This window comes from Sinohyriopsis cumingii, chromosome 1, assembly GCF_028554795.1.
Source record: "Sinohyriopsis cumingii isolate HCF-2022 chromosome 1, ASM2855479v2, whole genome shotgun sequence".
In the NCBI taxonomy this organism is placed as follows: Eukaryota; Metazoa; Mollusca; class Bivalvia; order Unionida; family Unionidae; genus Sinohyriopsis; species Sinohyriopsis cumingii.
The window spans coordinates 66364644-66387337 of NC_142961.1; the positions used below are offsets into that span (position 1 = coordinate 66364644).

Here is a 22694-nt window from a genome sequence, read left to right on the forward strand (position 1 = left end):
TTCATCCATGGTAAGTCTTACACTTGGACTGATGGAATTCATCCATAGTAAGTCTTACACTTGGACTGATTGTATTCATCCATAGTAAGTCTTACACTTGGACTGATGGTATTCATCCATAGTAAGTCTTACACTTGGACAGATGGTATTCATCCATAGTAAATCTTACACTTGGACTGATGATATTCATCCATAGTAAGTCTTAAACTTGGACTGATGGTAGCTAGCTCAAGATCTTTTGTCTGAAATTTCAAGGCTGTTATGACAGGAACGATATCCATCAGGGAATGTGTTATAATTCTTTGCTGCAAAGGTCTTATCAGAATGGGCTGACTGCTTGCAGAACACTTAGCCATATAGACCTGTTGGTTAGAACAAACAGGCATGTAGATCTGTTGTTCAGAACAGTCAGCCTTTTAGTTCAGTTTACCAGAGTAATCTGGGATGCAGTCCTGTTTGTCAAAACAGTCAGGCATTAACTAAGCAAGTGCTTTTTCAAAGGTCTGTTCACCCCCATAGAGAAAATGACAGCTTAGTTACTCATTTGCATTCCATATGTTCTCTTTAAATGATCAAAAATAAAGAAAAGCAAGAGTAACAAAATTTCAAATCCGCATCATATTGTTATGCATATCTATAAAAAAAAATTTTTTTTTATTCATGACTAAGTTGTAATGATTATCTATAGCTAAATTGTGTGTACATGTATGGGTTCTATTTTAAGATATTGAAGTGGCAGAATTGCTTAGGATCTATAAATAGCAATGACCAAATTACTACTAATAATATTAGTAGTAAACATGTTGACAAGTTTGGGATAGTTTCTCATTGGCTGGTGGGGCTAGATGGCTTCTTTGAGTTATTTCTTAGTGGATGGTTTAGGTCAGGTGGGTTATTTTACAATGTGGGATATTTGCAAATTGTCACATAGGAGTAGCAGCAAAACCCATATTCATCTTCTGTGGTTGTACCTGGAGCTGGACAATTTTTGTGTCTTATTTCTTGTCATCTTGTTGTAACAACAGTCAGAAATGCTCATTGAACTAAAATATTATCCTGGGACTATTGGGAATTATTCAAAGCAGTTATGGACTTTTGACAGACCAGTACATTTGAGGAACTCAAATTCATTTAGAACATCTGATTCTTTTGGACTTTTTTTTAGGATTATTTTGGATTTATTACATAATACTTGAAGTTCCTCTTACATTTTCATAACTGATAATTAAATTATTTGTTATGTTATATTTGTTATGTTATACAAAACTTGCTGGTTTTGCTTCTTTCTGCTACTTAGTTTATGACCATAGAGTCATAACAATATATAACTTATGTCAGAGTTATTTAGTTCTGTAACTGCTTTGTTATCAATCTGAGATACTTTACAAAAAAATTCACTTGCATTTACTGTTATATTATCTCAGAATTCCTCTGAAGAGGCTGACAGTAAGGTGATAGAGTTGTCAGGAGCTGTTGATGAACTTCAGAGACTCATCAAAGAGGCATCAGATGGTGAGTCCAGTAATAGTCATAATGTTCATTTTTATCTCACCTGCATAGACAAAGGTAGTACATCTTTCAATGTCTTTAACATGAACCTTTTTAAACCTTATCATTTTGTAGGCACCATATAGTGTTAAGCTGACATGCTGTTAAATCCTACGCATACATACTAGACTGGTCGTAGAATTTCTCAAGCATTCATTTTTTTCCATGATAAATACTGACATGCATTTATCTTGTATATGAGAAAATGGCTGCATTTTGGAATTTTCAATTCTGAATCTTTCTTTTGTTGAACTTTACTCCTTATTAACTACATTTTGTTTAAGAATTTTGTTTTCAGAGTAATCATTATTGCTAAATTATGTATTTCTACATGTTCCTTTGTAAAGAAATTAAATTAGTAACATCATTTCTTCAACCTCAAAAATATGTAACTCAGCTGTGTAAAGCATCTTCATGGTGGAAATATGCAGGCAATAGCACAACCTTCTAATTTTTCAGTCCCCAGATTGTTGTTTTTATAAGTCTGCCCAAGAACTAAACTTCACGTCACTGATAGAAGAAAAATGTTTTCCACACAATAACATTAGTCATGCATCACATACTCCAGGGTTCGTATGGTCTTTGAAGGTCTTTGAGCGTTCGTGAAAAATGAGGTAGCTTTTTCAAGGTCTTGAAAGTTTGGGAAGATCGAGCATGATTACCATGAGGTCTTTAAAAGTCTTTGAAAATTGAAATAAACCCCAAATTTGTTATTTATTTCCATAATCACAAATAAAATTGTTCAAGGTTGTTAGATTCTGATGTATAGTCTGACGATACCAACTTGTTTGTTTTTACCCCCTACCTATTTCAATAATGAAACTTTAATGTGCTAAAAAGTGCAAGGAACTTAGTCAATTCTTTCATTGATTTATAGTTTCTAACCTGACTGAGTAGAGTGGCCCTAACGCTGTCATAATCTGCCTGTTTCATGCTTAACTGAAGTTTTCAGTATTATAGATCGACATGTTCTAGATCAAGCAAAGGGGTGTGTGCACAATTACAGATGTACATGCATATGTCATCTGCTTCTGATATTTCCAAAGTCAAATCAAGCAGAGGAAAAGAATGACAAGAAAAAATTTGCCTTTCACATGGATTTAACAAGCGATTTAATTTCTGTGTTCATGTGTGCAAAGGGATATAATTCCAAACTCTCGATGTTATGGTAATTTACGGAATTATCCGTCAGTTACTGAATAGGATTAACTATGTCATTATGTTGTCTGTTGGAAATAAAGTAGCCCATAGTGTACGCAATATGGCACCATGTTGGTATGGAAAGTCTGCTAAGCATGAAAGGTGCAGGGGATGCCAGTATTAATGTCATTCTGGTCAGTCAGGTTAGAAATTATAAATCAGTGATTCGGTTGACTTAGTTCTGTGCACTTTTTATCATATTAAATGTTTTCATTATTGAAATCGGTGGGGGGGTACAAACAATAGGAAATGGGGATGTATAGTCAGACTATAGTCAAACTTTCCTGTTTTCTTTCTTTTGATGACCCGTTCAGTTTAATTGCCCCCGCAATAACAAATAAGTATTTGTTTGGCCATCCAAAGTTGGCCTTGGTGGCAACTTCAATAACACATACACTCTACACCAAAGCAAGCCGGCTACACCCTTCATCAAAGGAACTCAGCACCATAACTATTTTCAGCACGTTTTTTGTTTTCTAATTTCATTGTGTTTGTTTTTCATAATCATATTATATATGTTTTTAGGTGTTATCTAATGTTGTAAAGCACTTAGAGCTTCTAAAGATTAGGTGCTATACAAAGTCCTTATTATTATTATTATTATTATTATTATTATTATTGTTATTATTGTAACAAATAAAATTGCCTAAGGTTGTTAGATTTGGACGTCGGTTTTCCTGCCTTTCTTTTGAGGAATCATTCAATATGATTGGATAAGTTCATCAGCTTTGGCCAATCAAAATGTTCATTACACTAGTTCAAGATATTGTTTTAACAAGACTGTTCAGCCAATTGAATTTTGGTTAGATTGAACAAGCGCTCACTCAGTAGAAAGTGTGCGAAAGCAACACATGTTTGAAGTTTCAAAATTTGTTCAGTCAATTTACAACTTCAGTTTTGTTTCACCTTGTGTTTAAAAATGCCAGGTCTTTGCTCTTTCAATGATATCTGGATAAAAAAGGATAAAACATGTAAACGAAAGGCATTTTGTACATTTTGTAAAAAGATGATCAACTTGGCTTCAATGGGAGAAGGAGCTCTTATGAGTCATGACAAAAGTAAGATAATAATAATAATAATAATGAGGACTTTGTATAGCGCCTAATCTTTAGAAGCTCTAAGTGCTTTACAACATTAGACAACACCTATAAGATAAAATAAATATATAACAATATGATTACAGAAACAAACATCATGAAATTAGAAAACAAAAAAACATGCTGCAAATATTGAAGGTAGGAAACATTATTAGGGCTTTAAGTTTGTTCTTGCAGTCGAAATAAGTGAATTTTGAAAGCACTCTTGAATGGGATCACTGTGTCTTTGTGTCTAAGTTCAGTGGGCAATTCATTCCATGTTGCTGCACCCTGGTATTCAAAAGAACCCTGTCCATATGACTTTGTTTTCATAGTGGGAATAATGAGTATACGATTGTCAGAAGAGGAGCGTAAGTATCTAGCTGGTGTGTACACATGGGTGAGGTCAGATAGGTATGTTGGACTGTTGTCAATGAAACGTAGCACAGAGAACAAATTTTTTGTTTGATTCTGGATCGAATGGATAACCAGTGTAGGGTACACATCGGCAGGGAGTTGTGCTCTGATCGTGGTACTCTAAGTATGATCCAAGCAGCTGTGTTTTGAACTTTTAGAAGTTTCTGGAGTAGATATTGAGATGAACTAGACAGAATTGAGTTACAATAGTCCAGTCTTGAAAGTACTAATGAACACACAAGTGTTTTAGTGGCATCAACTGAAAGATATTTGCAAATTGAGCTGATGCGTCTCAGCTCAAGATATGCAGCCTTGCATATGTTCATGACATGTTGGTGCAATGTGAGAGTACTGTCCAGAGTAACACCTAGGTTTCGTAATGATTGTGTGAACTTAATGTTGGTGTTACTGATATTTATTGTTTGAGGTAAAGAATGTGAATGAGAAAGTCTTTGTGTTGTTATCAGAACGGCCTCAGTTTTATCATCATTCATCTGCAGCTTGTTACATGTCATCCATGATTTCACATCAGAAATGCACCTCTCTACACCTTAAATGGTAGCATCAACTAAACTTCAGTTGGGTGGCTAGATTTGTATATTTGGGCATCATCAGCATACAATTGGTGAGACTATGCAAATTATTACACAGTAACTACGCACTGTTATGAATTATGTGTAAGGCAGGAAGAGAAGTAGAGTCCCAATGTGATTTAATATTGGCTCAGTATGGAAAATTAATGGATGAAGTTATCCAATAGTACAATCATCCATTGAAATGCTTCAGTAGAACAGATGACAGCCTTGATGAAGTGTTTTATTTCGTCCTTTTCAAAAGAAAGGAATATGTTTGTCTCTGTTTCTTTGTCTTTATTATTAATCCCCTTTGGATTCAGGAATATAGAATAGACCTGATGTTCCCATCTGTTTATCGTAAGAGGTGACAAATGGAGATAGGAACTTAAGTGGTTAGTACACTGTACTTGCTACTGATAGGTTACAGGATAGAATCCTACCATTGGATCAGCACATGTCAGCTATCCTGGTGTTTCCTTGGACAAGGCACTTTTTTACTTCAACTGTCTCTGTACTAAATAGTCCTCTTGTGTTGCTGTTCAGTAATATACCAAAATCTGTCTTTATTGTCCATTCATGGGCTCACCATGGATAAGATAACCATCTTGTGGCCGCAAAGATCTGATTTGACTTACAGTATTTATTACACTTGTCACCACACACATGTAGTTCTCGGTTCAAGTTGATTCTTTTATATTTCAGCTCAATCTCAGTTGGAGGAGCGGAAGAATACAGAGATTCGAGAACTGCAAGATGTCATCAGGCAGAAAGGTCAGTAGTTTAGACATAATTTTTGTGCTTAATGTGAATGATATATATCCAGATCTGCTTAGAATTTTCTCATGCAGTGAAAATCTTATCTAGAATAAGTCTGAGTGTGGGGGCAGAGATGACTAACAACCAAAAACATTACAATTTACTCTCTGCAGATGCAAAAAAGCTGACACTCCCCCATTCACTCATTTCTGCCAGTGAAAAAGGAAATTATTAATGCCCTCCACACATTAACAAAAGATGAATATAACTTATGTGGTTTGGAATCTGCTTCTGCACCAGTTCTGTGCTAGTTTTTTTGTTGTCCCGTTGGCATGATCAGTCACTGATTACATGCATTAATGTAAAAGGAGACATTCCAGACTAGTTCCCTATGTATGACTGAAGTCCTTACAGTAATATGTACAAGGTAAGTATCATTTTATAGCAATTATTCACCATGTATATCCATATGGATATTGATATATTGATTAATCATTCACCCCCTAGTGATTGCCTTTCTTGGTTACAAAGGGCAGAATTTGTTGTTAGTGGATGTACTACTAACATATTTTTGAGTAAGTACTATTGAAGAAAGGTACTCTACTCGAAAAATTGGTTTCTACAGCATACACCCAGATTTGCATTGCATTTTGTGACTGGTGATCTGGATGATCCTATTTTAACACTGTTCAGTTGCAATTCTGTATAATAATCAGAGTCTTATTTCTTGGTCTCAAAGTGTTGAGGTTCTTGGCCGTAATATGTTTATCATATAGGTAGGAATGACCGGTATGTTGCTGGCTTTAATAAAGCTGTCAGCAAAAATCCCCAACCTCAATGTTTTGTCGCCATTTTCATAATATAATACTATCCATTTATCTTGACATCCTCGGAACCAAGGTTATATTGTTTACATGGGGGAAGGCGAAAATAAATTGAAATTTCGCATACAAGTGAAATCTTTAAGAGATGACCTGTCGTCAGTGACTAGGATTTAAAAATGGAAATTTTGATTAAATGAAGACAACTAGTCTGAAATATACTTGTATATTGACAACTTACATTGGTGTAGTACACTCCACAATGTGTTAAATAATATATATGCATGTGAAAAATCCATGAATTTGAGTATTCAATCATATATTTAGAAACTTCATGCATCTGTCGAATCCAGTTAGAAAACACAACAAAAAAACATACATATAAAAAAAGTAGTCCTTGTTTAATCTATAGCCTACTGTCAACAAACACAGTTCCCAAAACAATTCACTCTGATATTTATTGTCCTAGTAGCATGTGTATAATTGTTTATAATCTACATGTACATGTACTTACATTGGCCTAGATTTTGGTCAGCCAGAGGCATTATCATGATGCTGAGGCTATCAAGGGGATGAGGCTCTTCATAGGGAAATGAAAACATTTTTTAAAAAATTCACTTTCTTGCGATATGTCCCACCTTCATTTAACTCAACGGCCAGATATCTATTGTTTCAAAATCTTGGAACTTTAATTTGGGTTTTACACTGCCATTGGTAGCGACCATTAGCATTAACATTTTTTATTGCAAATAGGAAACTTTCACGGCACAATAAATATGTTCCAGTCACTATGAAAAATGAAACAATGTTTTTGTTTAAGTTTGTTGCTGACTATTTTGTTCATGTGTTATTGAAGGCACTGCTGAAGTTGTTCTTTGATGGACCAAACAAATGCCAGTTTGTTATTGCTGCGGCAACATCAACTAATTTAAAACATTGACGGTGACAGAATTTATTTTCATTTGCTTAGTATATATACATAATGACCGATGCTTCAGAGGTAATCAGTTTTCTTTGAAGTTTCAGCAAAACTATTTTTTTCAGGTAAATTTTTCAAAAGGAATTTTTTTTGGGCATCAACTGATACATTGTAGTCATTCCCGTTCCTGCCTTCAGGGGTGGTCCATTACAGCATGACTCTTCAGGTTATATAACAGCACAGAGTACTAAGCCCAGACATTAACATAAGATTTATGATCTAACAATGCCGTGTTAGAGTGGTTTGTCAATATGAACAAAGATTTTGTTTATGTAACAATAGATTCCAGAGCAGTTTTATATCCAAGTTTGCAGCTTCCTGTCATTGTACCTTTGAATTTCTCAGCTCCAACCCCAGGACCGTATATGCAGTTTTTAACAGTCCCAGATGTTGTCGCTGAAAAGATCGCCAGATGGTATGTTTTGTCACCAATAAGGAAAAAATGTTGCAATTTGCAACCTTGGTGAAGTCCAGTGCAATCCCTGAATGATGTTGTTATAGTAACATTGAGAAGGACAATTTCATGTTGCAGATGAATATTCTTGTGCATTTATTTTCAGAGGAACAAAACAGGAGGCTGGAACAAGAGCTTGTAAATGCCAATGAACTTCTAGAGGCAATGAAGGTCAAGGGTAAGATCCTTTTGACCAGTGTTTCATGTTTATACTTTTCTTTCTTCCTTTATCTTCATTACCTGTTGAGCTAGTAGTAGTCTATTTTAATTTAAAGAAAGTTATGTAACTAAAGATATTGTACCTACGATTCTTCTACTTCTTAGCATCGACAGATTTTTAAATGAAAGATTTGCTGATCAAACAGATCCAGAAATGGATAATTTAACAAATCGGCATTTTATTTGCATTCCATTCACATTTGCATTTCATTTATGATCTTATCATTTTAATATATTCACCATTTTATCAGTCTGTTATACAATGACTCTGTCCATCTGTCTTTTTCTATTCTGCATGATGATTTAAATTTTACAGCATGTACCTGCATTAAATTTACAGAATAACTTACACTTGGGGTAGGGGGAAAAAAATTGACTCTGGGATCAGAGGTCAAGGTCACTGATTGAAAGAAGATAAATGGTTCTACTCAGTAACTCTAGTTCTCTGCCATCTATAGTTAACTACGGATGGCTTGCACTTAGGACAAGAAAGAGCCCTATCAATTATGTGTTCCAGAGATCAAGGAAACAATGACTGAAAGTAGAAAAATGGGTCTAGACAGGTGAAGGTCAGGATTGTGGAACAAAGAAAAATGGTTTTGCAGAATAACTCTTATTCTAGAGTAAGTTCTCTAACCTAACATTGTGGATGGCTTGCTCTTTAGTAATAAAGCAAGCTGTAAAGTCTGGTGGCTAGAGGTCAGAGGTTATGGACAAGTTTGACCAAACTGAAAAATGGAGTTCCTGCTAAAATCAAAGAAGAGAACCCTTTTACAAATTATGATCAATGTTTTGCACATTGTTTGGCAATGTGGACATCAAGAGCAGCTGATGATTTATCATACATAGGAAAGACTTGCCAGGAGACATCAATGGATATGTTCTACTATTTCAAAGGATACACAGACAGAACAGATAAGGGCAGTTCAGAAACTTTTATAAACTTTTAGAACATGAAAAGATTAAAGCTGCTGCTGATGACTATGCATTAAAAGCAAAGATCCACTGGAAAATTTCCTTTATCACAACATCAAAATAATTTGAGGAAAAGTGAAAAGGACAAAATCACTGAACCTGGAGCTCTTGAAAAACAGCTTGATGACTAACTACAAGAATTGAAAAATTCACTCTAAAATATGGTTGACTTTATAAATAGTGTAGCTTAGACAGAGTAAAATGAACTTTGTTCAGTGACTACATTATTCTAATGCCCAGATGTAGGATGTTTAATATTAATGGGAAAGATATAAATGATCATACTATTGACTTATTGTTTTTGTGTGTTTTTTTAAAATAAATCTGCAAGAAATGTTCCTCATATGGAGTAACAGTAACTATTAACATGTGTTTACATAGTTTCATTTATGTATCCATTAAAATTAATGTAATAATGCACCTTGAAAAACATGATTTTGAACCTTGAAAACACCTTGAAAAATTTGAAACAAATGTGCTACTAACTCTACAGAAAGGTGCCTCCGAGTATCTGAGTGGTCTAAAGTGCTCTTCGTTATGGATCATTGCCATCTCACTTCTGTCTGCATGGGTTCGAGTCTAGGATTCAGCCAATGTGGGTATGTGAGAAAGCATGCCAGTAGCTTCTTGTGGGTTGGTGGTTCTTCCCGGAGTTTTCCCGGGTTCTTCCTCCACCATTAATACTGGCTGCTATGCATAGCCTATCGTGTGCTGAAAAAATGGCGTTAAACCCCACAACAACAACAACAACAACAACAAGAAGCCTACAGAATGCATGAGTTCATTCTCAGCAAAATGGAACGACCTCTCATAGCCTATGTCAGGCATTGTTTTAGTACCAGCACACCAGCCTCCTTGAGATAAATGCTGCAGCGAATGCTTTTTTGTTTTGGCAGGAGAATTTGATTCCTTCTAACAATTCTGCCGTTGTCAATTATATCCAAAGACATGGGGAACTAAGACTTTGTATCTCTGCTTTCATGCTTGAGATTTTCTCAGCTAGAAATCATCGTCAACAATAGAGTATTCAAGTCTGCCACACAGTAATGAGGCTTAGCACCCATGTGGGCTCCCTATCCTGACAGTTTCAAATGGTCCATTTACCACCTTTCCATTTTGTCAGCTGAAACTGCACAAGTAGGGGTTAATCCATAGCATAATGCCAAGTCCCCAATCTATCAGATGTTTGACCAAAAAAACACCCTGGTAAATTGAGACCTTTTCTTTGATTTTGAATGTTCTAGTTGCATATACCCTTCCCAACTCCAGAGTGTCAGAGTCATTGAGGCTATGAAATCCAAATGCAGATTAATGCTGATTGCTTCCCACATGGATTATTAACCTCCAGAAACTAGTGGTGGAGATTCCTGTTGAAGTACTGACTTCTCAAAGTCTGCTGACTCAACTGTCCATGAAGGTTTTTCCATCTCAATCCATTATTACTAAACCTGCATGTCTGGATCATCTGAACAAGCACTCAGAAAGAAACATTTCTGTAAACATGTGATGGACATAATTGTTTGGACAAGAAGGCCCAGGACTTTGGAAGCAACAGAAGGAAATGCAGCATCTTCTCCCAGTGGTGTGAGCCTTGTAACTGTAAACAGCTAACTTTCTCCTCTGGCCTTTCAAGATGAAGTTAGTCTTGATTACTGTTAAGGGCTACCAATTGTTTATCTCTTAAACATTTTGCCATTAAGGAAGAGACAACACTTGTTACAACAAGATTTTTCTGACCTTCCAGTAAATTGGATTTGTCTCAATCAGTGGTCTTGGGTCTTTGTCCAAAACTGAACCTACCTTGGGTTTTGATGTGGTTGAATAAGGCACTCTTTGAACCATTATCTAAAACCTCTTTTCTTTCATGTAAGAGCTGCTTCCAACACACCATAGCACTAGTTGGCATTAGCAGGAATATTTAGGCCTTATCAGTCTACCCAAACTATCTGCAGTTCTGCCACGAGGAAGGAATATTTCCCTAAGGCTTTTTTATCTAGGGTCTTTTGGGTTATTTGTTCATTTTAAGGGCTCAGTTTGACTTGGTGGGACTTGTATCAACAGCACAACAGGCTACCTTCCCAGGTTATTGAGCTGCTTGGATGTGACATGGATAATCCCAATCCAGTTGGATTTATTTTAGTAAACATTTGTTTTCAAGCCCACGTTTGTTCATTGTTGTATGCTAAATATAGCCTATAAGTTACTCCCACCACTTCTTACCTTGGAGTAAAATGTTTCTTCTATTATACTTGCCCAGACATTACAATGACATTCCTTGCCCAGACATTACAGTGACATTCCTTTCCAGGCCTTTACTGCAGGTACATCCCAGGAAGAGGGTGCACATAGGGTCAGCTGATATATTATGGGATTTTTGCAAAGACCTTTAGACAAGTAGAGACCTGTTGTCTAACTTCTTTCTCAGCAAGCACTTGTATTGATAATACATAGTTAACGTCTTTATTTCGATTTGGTTGTGCTGGATTCGTGAGGTAATGAAGAATCACTCAATGTATTATGACAACAGTTGTTGATGGATCAATTTTGGTACATGTATTTTCAAATTATTTTACTGCCTTTTTACGTATTGAAAAGTAAATGCTATGATATAATCATGTATTTAAATAATGAGGTGTGTATAGTTACCTCTGTATTTTTTATTTTATTTTGTCACATTTCTCCACACCATCTGTCTATTTATAGGTATGAGTGAGGAGAAAGTGGAATCCATGTTCCCAACAGCTGCCACCACCAGTAAAATGCTCAAGTCAGGAATGTCTCTTACACAGGTGGGCCTGTGTTTTTCTTCTGACACCATTCTTAAAACACATAAATATATTTGTGTCTAGCTTGAAGTGAATCTTGTGGTCCAGAATTATGAAAATTTATCATTTTGAGATTCTATTATTATTTACATATATCCCAGGACTAGAGTGTTCATTAGTTTGCTGGAATTGAAATGTTCATTGTCTGACAGCTAATAACTGATGGTGTTTGGCAATTAAAAGGTCATTATATTTCTAACTTTTCCAAATTATGGGTTTAGTTTAATATAGGTATGTTTTACTTGAGGCAAGCTAATATGTCATTTAGAGGAAAACTGGCAATGGGCCATTGAAAATTAAACATTGTATTAAATATTTTGAAAGTTAAATGTATAAAAGATAATATTGGGGTTTGGGATGCTATTGAATTTATGATGGTTCATTTTGTTTTGCAGATATACAATGAATATGTTCAAGCCACTGATTCCTTAATATTGGAAAAAGAGGAGAACAAACGACTGAACCACTATCTGGACCAAATATTACAGGTAGAGATTAATGGTCACTCTCTTAAACAGCCACTCATATCCAACCCGGGCCTGATTTTCATCTTTCTTAAACAGCCACTCATATCCAACCAGGGTGTGATTTTCATCTCTCTTAAACAGCCACTCATATCCAACCCGGGCCTGATTTTCATCTCTTAAACAGCCACTCATATCCAACCTGGGCCTGATTTTCATCTCTCTTAAACAGCCACTCATATCTAACCCAGGCCTGATTTTCATCTCTCTTAAACAGCCACTCATATCCAACCCGGGCCTGATTTTCATCTCTCTTAAACAGCCACTCATATCCAACCTGGGCCTGATTTTCATCTCTCTTAAACAGCCACTCATATCTAACCCAGGCCTGATTTTCATATCTCTTAACAGCCACTCATCTCCAACCTGGGCCTGATTTTCATCTCTCTTAAACAGCCACTCATATCTAACCCAGGCCTGATTTTCATCTCTCTTAAACAGCCACTCATATCCAACCCGGGCCTGATTTTCATCTCTCTTAAACAGCCACTCATATCCAACCAGGGCCTGATTTTCATCTCTCTTAAACAGCCACTCATATCCAACCTGGGCCTGATTTTCATCTCTCTTAAACAGCCACTCATATCTAACCCAGGCATGATTTTCATCTCTCTTAAACAGCCATGCATATCCAACCCGGGCCTGATTTTCGTCTCTCTTAAACAGCCACTCATATCCAACCTTGGCCTGATTTTCATCTCTTTTAAACAGCCACTCATATCCAACCAGGGCCTGATTTTCATCTCTCTTAAACAGCCACTCATATCCAACCTGGGCCTGATTTTCATCTCTCTTAAACAGCCACTCATATCCAACCCGGGCCTGATTTTCATCTCTCTTAAACAGCCACTCATATCTGACCTAGGCCTGATTTTCATCTCACTTAAACAGCCACTCATATCTAACCCAGGCCTGATTTTCATCTCTCTTAAACAGCCATGCATATCCAACCCGGGCCTGATTTTCATCTCTCTTAAACAGCCACTCATATCCAACCTGGGCCTGATTTTCATCTCTTTTAAACAGCCACTCATATCCAACCAGGGCCTGATTTTCATTTCTCTTAAACAGCCACTCATATCCAACCTGGGCCTGATTTTCATCTCTCTTAAACAGCCACTCATATCTAACCCAGGCCTGATTTTCATCTCTCTTAAACAGCCACTCATATCCAACCTGGGCCTGATTTTCATCTCTCTTAAACAGCCACTCATATCTAACCCAGGCCTGATTTTCATCTCTCTTAAACAGCCACTCATATCCAACCTGGGCCTGATTTTCATCTCTCTTAAACAGCCACTCATATCCAACCTTGGCCTGATTTTCATCTCTTTTAAACAGCCACTCATATCCAACCCGGGCCTGATTTTCATCTTTCTTAAACAGCCACTCATATCCAACCAGGGTGTGATTTTCATCTCTCTTAAACAGCCACTCATATCCAACCCGGGCCTGATTTTCATCTCTTAAACAGCCACTCATATCCAACCTGGGCCTGATTTTCATCTCTCTTAAACAGCCACTCATATCTAACCCAGGCCTGATTTTCATCTCTCTTAAACAGCCACTCATATCCAACCCGGGCCTGATTTTCATCTCTCTTAAACAGCCACTCATATCCAACCTGGGCCTGATTTTCATCTCTCTTAAACAGCCACTCATATCTAACCCAGGCCTGATTTTCATATCTCTTAACAGCCACTCATCTCCAACCTGGGCCTGATTTTCATCTCTCTTAAACAGCCACTCATATCTAACCCAGGCCTGATTTTCATCTCTCTTAAACAGCCACTCATATCCAACCCGGGCCTGATTTTCATCTCTCTTAAACAGCCACTCATATCCAACCAGGGCCTGATTTTCATCTCTCTTAAACAGCCACTCATATCCAACCTGGGCCTGATTTTCATCTCTCTTAAACAGCCACTCATATCTAACCCAGGCATGATTTTCATCTCTCTTAAACAGCCATGCATATCCAACCCGGGCCTGATTTTCGTCTCTCTTAAACAGCCACTCATATCCAACCTTGGCCTGATTTTCATCTCTTTTAAACAGCCACTCATATCCAACCAGGGCCTGATTTTCATCTCTCTTAAACAGCCACTCATATCCAACCTGGGCCTGATTTTCATCTCTCTTAAACAGCCACTCATATCCAACCCGGGCCTGATTTTCATCTCTCTTAAACAGCCACTCATATCCGACCTAGGCCTGATTTTCATCTCACTTAAACAGCCACTCATATCTAACCCAGGCCTGATTTTCATCTCTCTTAAACAGCCATGCATATCCAACCCGGGCCTGATTTTCATCTCTCTTAAACAGCCACTCATATCCAACCTGGGCCTGATTTTCATCTCTTTTAAACAGCCACTCATATCCAACCAGGGCCTGATTTTCATTTCTCTTAAACAGCCACTCATATCCAACCTGGGCCTGATTTTCATCTCTCTTAAACAGCCACTCATATCCAACCTGGGCCTGATTTTCATCTCTCTTAAACAGCCACTCATATCTAACCCAGGCCTGATTTTCATCTCTCTTAAACAGCCACTCATATCCAACCTGGGCCTGATTTTCATCTCTCTTAAACAGCCACTCGTATCCAACCTTGGCCTGATTTTCATCTCTCTTAAACAGCCACTCATATCCAACCAGGGCCTGATTTTCATCTCTCTTAAACAGCCACTCATATCCAACCTGGGCCTGATTTTCATCTCTCTTAAACAGCCACTCATATCCAACCCGGGCCTGATTTTCTTCTCTCTTAAACAGCCACTCATATCCGACCTGGGCCTGATTTTCATCTCACTTAAACAGCCACTCATATCTAACCCAGGCCTGATTTTCATCTCTCTTAAACAGCCACTCATATCCAACCCGGGCCTGATTTTCATCTCTCTTAAACAGCCACTCATATCCAACCCGGGCCTGATTTTCATCTCTCTTAAACAGTCACTCATATCCAACCTGGGCCTGATTTTCATCTCTCTTAAACAGCCACTCATATCCAACCTGGGCCTGATTTTCATCTCTCTTAAACAGCCACTCATATCCAACCTGGGCCTGATTTTCATCTCTCTTAAACAGCCACTCATATCTAACCCAGGCCTGATTTTCATCTCTCTTAAACAGCCACTCATATCCAACCTGGGACTGATTTTCATCTCTCTTAAACAGCCACCCATATCCAACCTGGGCCTGACTTTTATCTCTTTTAAACAGCCACTCATATCCAACCAGGGCCTGATTTTCATCTCTCTTAAACAGCCACTCATATCCAACCTTGGCCTGATTTTCATCTCTCTTAAACAGCCACTCATATCCAACCAGGGCCTGATTTTCATCTCTCTTAAACAGCCACTCGTATCCAACCAGAGCCTGATTTTCATCTCTCTTAAACAGCCATTCATATCCAACCAGGGTCTGATTTTCATTTCATCTATATACTCATTTTCTCAACAGCTACAACCTCCTTTACTCAGCCAACATTTTTCCATCCCATCAATGGATGCTTAAACATAAACAGGCTGCCCAAAAGCAACAATTTTGATCACAGTCTAACTTAGGCAGCAACAGGCTCCTCAGTTCTGGAAACAATTTAAAAAAGGAAATAAAAGCAAGGTTTCTCCTTTCCCAAGCCTCCGAATGGCTTTTGTTGACTTGCCACCCCAACCACTTACTTTCTGCTGATGACCTCCAGGCTCATTTTCTTGGCATGTGGATTGATTTTCCAGAAAATGAGTGGGTGTTCCAAGTTGTCTTGGAAAGATTCTGGATTTCGTTTATCCAGCCCCCTTCCCTTTCAGCTTCCCTCTTTCATGATGGACTTACCAATTGAGCAGGAGAAGATGGTAATTTTGCAAAAGGAGATGTGGTTTTTATTGTTGGGAAGCAGTGGAAATAGCTCACAAGCCAAACTCAGGGTTTTTATTCCAAGTTGTTTTTAGTGCTCAAGGCCAATGGAAGTCTCAGGCCAGTCTTTGACTTTGCAAGCTCAACAAACATGTAGCTGTAACAGTGTTTAAATATATTTATTAACACAATCCAAACACTCAGTTGATTAGATTCATCTAATAGACTTTTTGTTTCACAGATAGCTCAATATCGATATTTTTTTTATATGGAAGGTATGAAAACCAGTCTAGCATCACAAGAGGCCAACATGGTGTTGTTAAAGCATATCAGCTTAGCGGATGGGCTAGCAAACTTAAACATTGTTAAATTGAGTTATACCTGCATGAAATCAATATGAAAATTATTTATTTTCTCACAAAATTGCGAGTATTCAAATCATTATATCTTTAATCTGCTGAAAGACTATAAAACTAATGCGTTGATGAAATCTGAGCTGATATTAGCGATTTCGATTGCTAGTCGCATGACAACACAGAATCTCACAACCATCATTTTCAAATATTGTAGAAAAGAAATGAAATCAAATTCGTATACTGGTTGTAATAAAAATACAAAAATGAAAGAACACAACATTCTGTATATTCTGAGACCAGCTTCTGGAGTTTTGTATCATATGACTACCACATTGACATGCTCTCTCACGCAGGGAGCAAACGAAGCAGCAAACCAGACTATTCTGCTTGATGAATCAGGCTGGCCAAATTTCTTGTAGTTGTTTTCGAAATAAATGTGTTGAGAATTATGTTCTTTCTGGTTTTAATAGAATTGAAACTTTGTATAACAACATTTAAAAGTTTGTTGTTGATATCACATAAATATTGGACTTCCGATGTTGTTGTTTGAGATTTGTGAAGTCATGTGATTATTAACGCAAATGGTTAGTACCAGGTCAGGTTTCATCTGTGCTGAGTTTCGTCAAGTTTTTCAGCAGATTAAAGACATAGCAATTATAATTCTTGCCATTTTTGAGATAATAAATAATTTTCCTATCAATATAACAGTTTAAATTTGCTAGACCAACTGATACTCTATCTTACGGTGGCGGCAGATTCCAAATTGTTGATATGTAATTGCTCTGAACCCACACTCCATCCTAAATGTCCAAATGTGACAAATGGGGTTGGAATATTCAGAGGAAATCCGGATAAGAAAAATTTTGAATCTCTGAGCTGAACTTTAGTGCGAAACTATTACACAGTGACATGTAGCTTGAAGCATTGGTTTCTGATCTTAAATGGAATGCAGGTGAAATGGGAAATTGTTGTCCTTTTTATTTATATTAAGAAACGATAATAGCCCATGTTTGGGGACTGGTTTATTGAACTACAAGAAGACAAGTTGTATTTACGGAAATTTCAGTCCTTGTTTATACAGCAATATACAATTTTGAAGGTCTTTTGTCAAAATTTAAATAAACCCTTTTGTAAATGTCTTTAAATGATGGAATTGTTAACTAAATTGTCTTAAGGAGTTTAGGTTGGTTGAAAAATCTTGTTTGAGACTTTTATTGGCACACATAAATTCAGGGTTAAACTTTTTTCGTTACAAGATAAGATACTTTGCATTTATTGTTTTTTTCTTCATACTATGATAGGAAATGTTTACTTTGTAAAACATGCACATATATTGCTCTAGAATTCTTTAGAATTAGAGGTTTGAAAGGAAAGAAAATAATTTATGCTCATTATATTGTTTTCATGTAGCAACATAATGCAGGTCAGCAAAGTAAAGCTATAATTTGTATTCTGTACATTGAAATGGCTTTAAATGCAAATTTATAGGAATGTAGATTTGTGTGACACATTTTGTATTGTTGTACATGATAGTCTTTTCTGACATATATGTTTTGGAGTCTTGAAAGACAAACATCGCTGTTTGGTTATCCAAAATGTTCTTTAATTCCATTCAGTAATGATCATATGTTAACCTTGAAAAAAAATTAATTTCATCCTGGAAAAGACCTGGAAATTTATATTTAGAAAAGTGTACGAACCATGTCTGTCTTGGAGAGACTCTCGAGCTAGAAGGCCTTTCACTTTGAAGGTGTTCATTGGAATATATCATGTGTTCAGGGACTGGTGCGGTGTAAATAACATTTTCTTGAGTGCCTTAATCTCACAGTTGGCTCATTTTTTTTGTCCGACTTTTGAGGGGTACAAGTTAGCACCAATTACTATCCAAGGCTATAGGTTTTTGAGCTTCCTAAGTTACTACAGTACAAAAGATGTTTTCTGATTGTCCTGGCTTTGGCATGCAGGGTGAACGCGTTGCATGCCCTTTCAGTGGATCCAAACTATTTCCACTACAGATCAGATGGTTCCGTTTTCCTAATTACAGAACTAGGTTTTAGGGAGAAAGGAAAAAAAAACAGGTTTTTTATCAGCTGGCAGTTAAAATAGTGGTAATCTGCCCCATCTTCCTCATCAGTAAGCCTGGAGAGGTGGCAATGCAAGATCCAGTCCATGCTGTCAGACAAAACTTGAAGTTGATGGAGAAGTGCATTGGGGCCCAACAGTGCCTCTTTATTCAGGAATAAATAGGGAAAATAACCACTCAACCGCTTGAATCATAGCTGAAGGTGGCAATACATTTACTCTGAGATTTCAGAAGATCAGAGAAACCTCATGAACATTTCATCCCACAAGCCTCATATTCAAAACTGAATGTTTGATCCAAGACTAATGGAAACCATTGGCTGGCAGGTACAGTCATCATTCTCTAGCTTTTATACGCTTGATCTAGCTTCGCAGAGACAAGAATTAAATTTGGTTTGTCGTGTGGATTCATTCCAGACCTTCACCAGACCAGTTCAAGTCAGAACAACTTTACCACCAGTGTAGAACAGTGCTTTTTCTGGATTCACCCATAATTGGCTGGGTCAGTGGTTATGTGACTGTCACTTTTGTTGGATTCACCTTAGGAGTACATTGTATCCAAGGATGACTGGTAGAAGTTGGATGCTCTACAGATCCTCCAGCAATTACCTGAAGTTAATGTGATTGCAGAATGCTTTCAAAGGGAAAAGGAATCGTTTCATTAAATTGTTTCTGTGAGAAAACTTACCCTCTTGCTCTCACATTACTAATTGTAAAGGTCTCATAGACTACCTTAGGTTGGGGTGGGGTGATCCCAGTATTATCTTTAATTATTACAGAAGACCCACCCTGGCTTGTTTTTCTTAGAAATTGAAGTAGTGATAGAGATGCAAAGCTCTGAGCCCCCAGTCAGCGATGCTGACAGTTAAATTACTGAATACACAAAAAGTGGAATTCAAATAAACAACAAAATTTAATGCCATTCAATAACAGATATTCCTTCCTCAAATGAAATTCAATATTCAAAACCCAAGTGACAGCCTATTTCATCATCTGACTTAGTGTGATAGATTTTCCTCCTGTCCTGTGTTCTACTCATCTGTAGTATTTCTTGACTGGTACCCAGTACTCCTTCAGTCCAATAACCACGTCCTTCACACTTCCACTTTCTCCACTTCTGTTCTCTCCTTTTCTTGTCTCCCAGAGACTCAGGACCAACGTCACCAAGATATTTCCCTTCTCTGTCTCCTACAGCTCCTCCGGTCCCTGAAAGCTTCCTGTCCGAAGCTCCTTTGTAGTTCCCAGAATAACAATGTTTCCCGCCAATTTTGAATGACGTCGGAGTAGCTTATAACTTCCTTATGTAATTCCCGCAAGATGGTTTAGCGACTACTGACGTTTAGTTTCAAGATACTAGATTTAAACTTGCGATTCCAATGGTGGCCATGCCTTGCTCAATTCCGAGTGGATGTCAATTCACCCATGGTCTACATAATTAGCAGACATTGCCCCCTCCCCGGCAATCTGTCCAGGGTGGATTTACGACCCCCACTTGATGTTCCTTTGAGCCTAACATTGGCAATTCATGCCACTTACCTGTGAATTGCACGCAGCCAAATAAGGCACCAGTAACAAGTTAATATGGCCATGTTATATACAACTGGCTTCCCACCTGTCCTTTTGATGTCGGCTTCCACTATCGTAACATAAGCCAGCTGGCCAGCTGTGTACACATTGCTTTGACACTCATTGTTTGCAAGGCTGACACTCACAACATTTATGAAGCGAATAATTAGCCTCAGGGTCTAGCATATACATGTTGCAATCTGGCTATTGTTCCTTATAACGTGACACTAATAAACCATTTCATAACTCGCTGCAAATGCAAGACAACCTTATTGAAGTATTGCTGAAGCTAAAATTGAGTAAACAATTGTAGCCACCTGGTAGTTTTCAGGGGAGGTAATAGGTACAAGTTTATTCCGTTTGTGATACAGATGGGAAAGACAGATTTGTTTATCTTTTCGCAATAGCTGGACTCATAATAGCTGTGATTGCATAAGCATTTTATAAGAAACATTAATTTTTTTTAAAAAACATTTTTTCAGTTTTATTTTCTATTTATTGAAATTGAAACCAATATTGTTTCTCTGTTGATAACCACTATCCTCTCTATCTGCATTGTCTTTTCTGCTGGCGACATCATTATCTCATTGAAAATTTATTATACAGTAAGAAATATGATTTGGAAAATGAATGGGGTTTGTTTTAAAGTATATGATGATGTTAAAGACTGGTTGTGGGCGAGTCATGTTTTAGGGACCACATTCTTTTCTTTTCTGTAGGAAATTGAAGAGAAAGCACCCATTCTAAAGAAACAGAGAGATGACTATGAGACAGCCCTTCAGACCATCGAGCAGATGACACGGCAGCTGGATGATGCTAGGCTGGTATGTGTAATGTCATAGAACAATTAAAATATCTTAGAGCATTCTTTTCAGTATTGGAACATGTCAACCTGGATCCTTTCTATTTTTGGTCATAACTTTTTTCAGTATTAACGACAATCAGTAGGAATAGAAACAAGGAAGTGCACAAAATAAATCTGGTACTGAAATCCGACCAAATAGAATCATAAAGTCCTATGAAAATGACATGAATGCACAGGTTCTGATACTGCACTTATGTCAGTTTAAATTTACTGTTAAATGCACATGGCAAGTACTAAGAAGCAACACTTAAAGGCATTAGACCCATTAATAAATGTGTTTAAATAGAAATAGTAATCCAAACTTAAAGGCACTAGACCCTTGAATAACTGCACTTAAATAGTAATAGTAATAAATACTTAAATGCACTAGACATATGAATAACTGCACTTAAATAGTAATAGTAATCCATACTTAAAGGCACTAGACCTTTAAATAAGTGCACTTAAATAGTAATAGTAATAAATACTTAAATGCACTAGACATATGAATAACTGCACTTAAATAGTAATAGTAATCCATACTTAAAGGCACTAGACCTTTGAATAAGTGCACTTAAATAGTAATACTAATCCATACTTAAATGCACTAGACCTTTGAATAACTGCACTTAAATAATAATAGTAATACGCACTTTCATTGTTGAAATCACTGCTTGTTAGATTCAGTATGGTTTGTAATGGATTAGGTTGACCTTGTCCAAAAATGTCGGTGTATTTTAACATTGAATTTACTTTTCGTATTTCTCAGGCTATATATTTATTGATCATCAAGGAAATATGGCTGTATGACAATCAAAATAAAGTTAATAATTACCAGTTAAAGATATTTGTAATCCAATTCTAAATTGGTACATTTATTACTGAAATAGTTTGTACAGAATGCCTAAATGATATATATAAGTCATATTTTCATAAAATCGTTTATTTTTGGACAAGACTTTCACTGTGTGTGCATCAAGAAAATTCTAGTCCAATGAACGTGATAGGTAACTAATGACAGTGTAAGCTTACAGTTCTGTTTTCTTCAGGAGTGTCAGAATTTACGAGGGGAGGCTGATGAGAACTACAGAAAAGCCAATCATCTTGTACGAGAGAACAAAAAACTTCAGCAGCAGTGCCAAGACCTTGCCAACCAGGTAGGCATACATTCTTTCATTTACTAATTGATATAATGTTTTTTTTTAGCACTCTTGAATTATTCAGGTCATAATTTTACACCCATTTGAGTATGTCTTACCTATTTTTTATTACATTCAATAAGGGAAGAATTCATTGGTCTTGCCTGCTTCTCTGTATAGCCAGTACATTCCTTTTGTATTCTGTTAGCTTTATTTACAAGTTTAATTAAACCCATATGCACCTGTTAGGAATTTCACTTGTTGGATTATACTTAAACTTAATGTCTTTGCCTGTACCCCATTATGTCCTGTCAAGGCATACTATATGGTCTTTGTAGCCTATTACACCTTGTCAAGGCATACTTCAGGATCTTTGTCCGTAGCCCATTACACACAGTCAGTGCATATGTTATGGTCTTTGTCTGTAGCCTATTACACCCAGTCAAGGCATACTTTATGGTCTTTGTATCCTATTACACC

At 37.0% G+C, this 22694-nt stretch overlaps 1 protein-coding gene across 4 annotated transcripts in view; it reads left to right on the forward strand.

The window, feature by feature from the left end:
- LOC149807038 (nucleoprotein TPR-like) overlaps positions 1 to 22694 on the forward strand; it is a 293006-nt gene that overhangs the window by 32235 nt on the left and 238077 nt on the right. For all 4 annotated transcript variants that reach the window (XM_089960984.1, XM_089960994.1, XM_089961010.1 and 1 more), the window contains exons 9-15: positions 1425 to 1512; positions 5519 to 5587; positions 7933 to 8004; positions 11724 to 11809; positions 12241 to 12333; positions 20951 to 21055; positions 22125 to 22232. In XM_089960984.1, coding sequence (XP_089817110.1) covers positions 1425 to 1512; positions 5519 to 5587; positions 7933 to 8004; positions 11724 to 11809; positions 12241 to 12333; positions 20951 to 21055; positions 22125 to 22232 — 621 coding nt within the window. The remainder of the gene's footprint in view (positions 1 to 1424; positions 1513 to 5518; positions 5588 to 7932; positions 8005 to 11723; positions 11810 to 12240; positions 12334 to 20950; positions 21056 to 22124; positions 22233 to 22694) is intronic.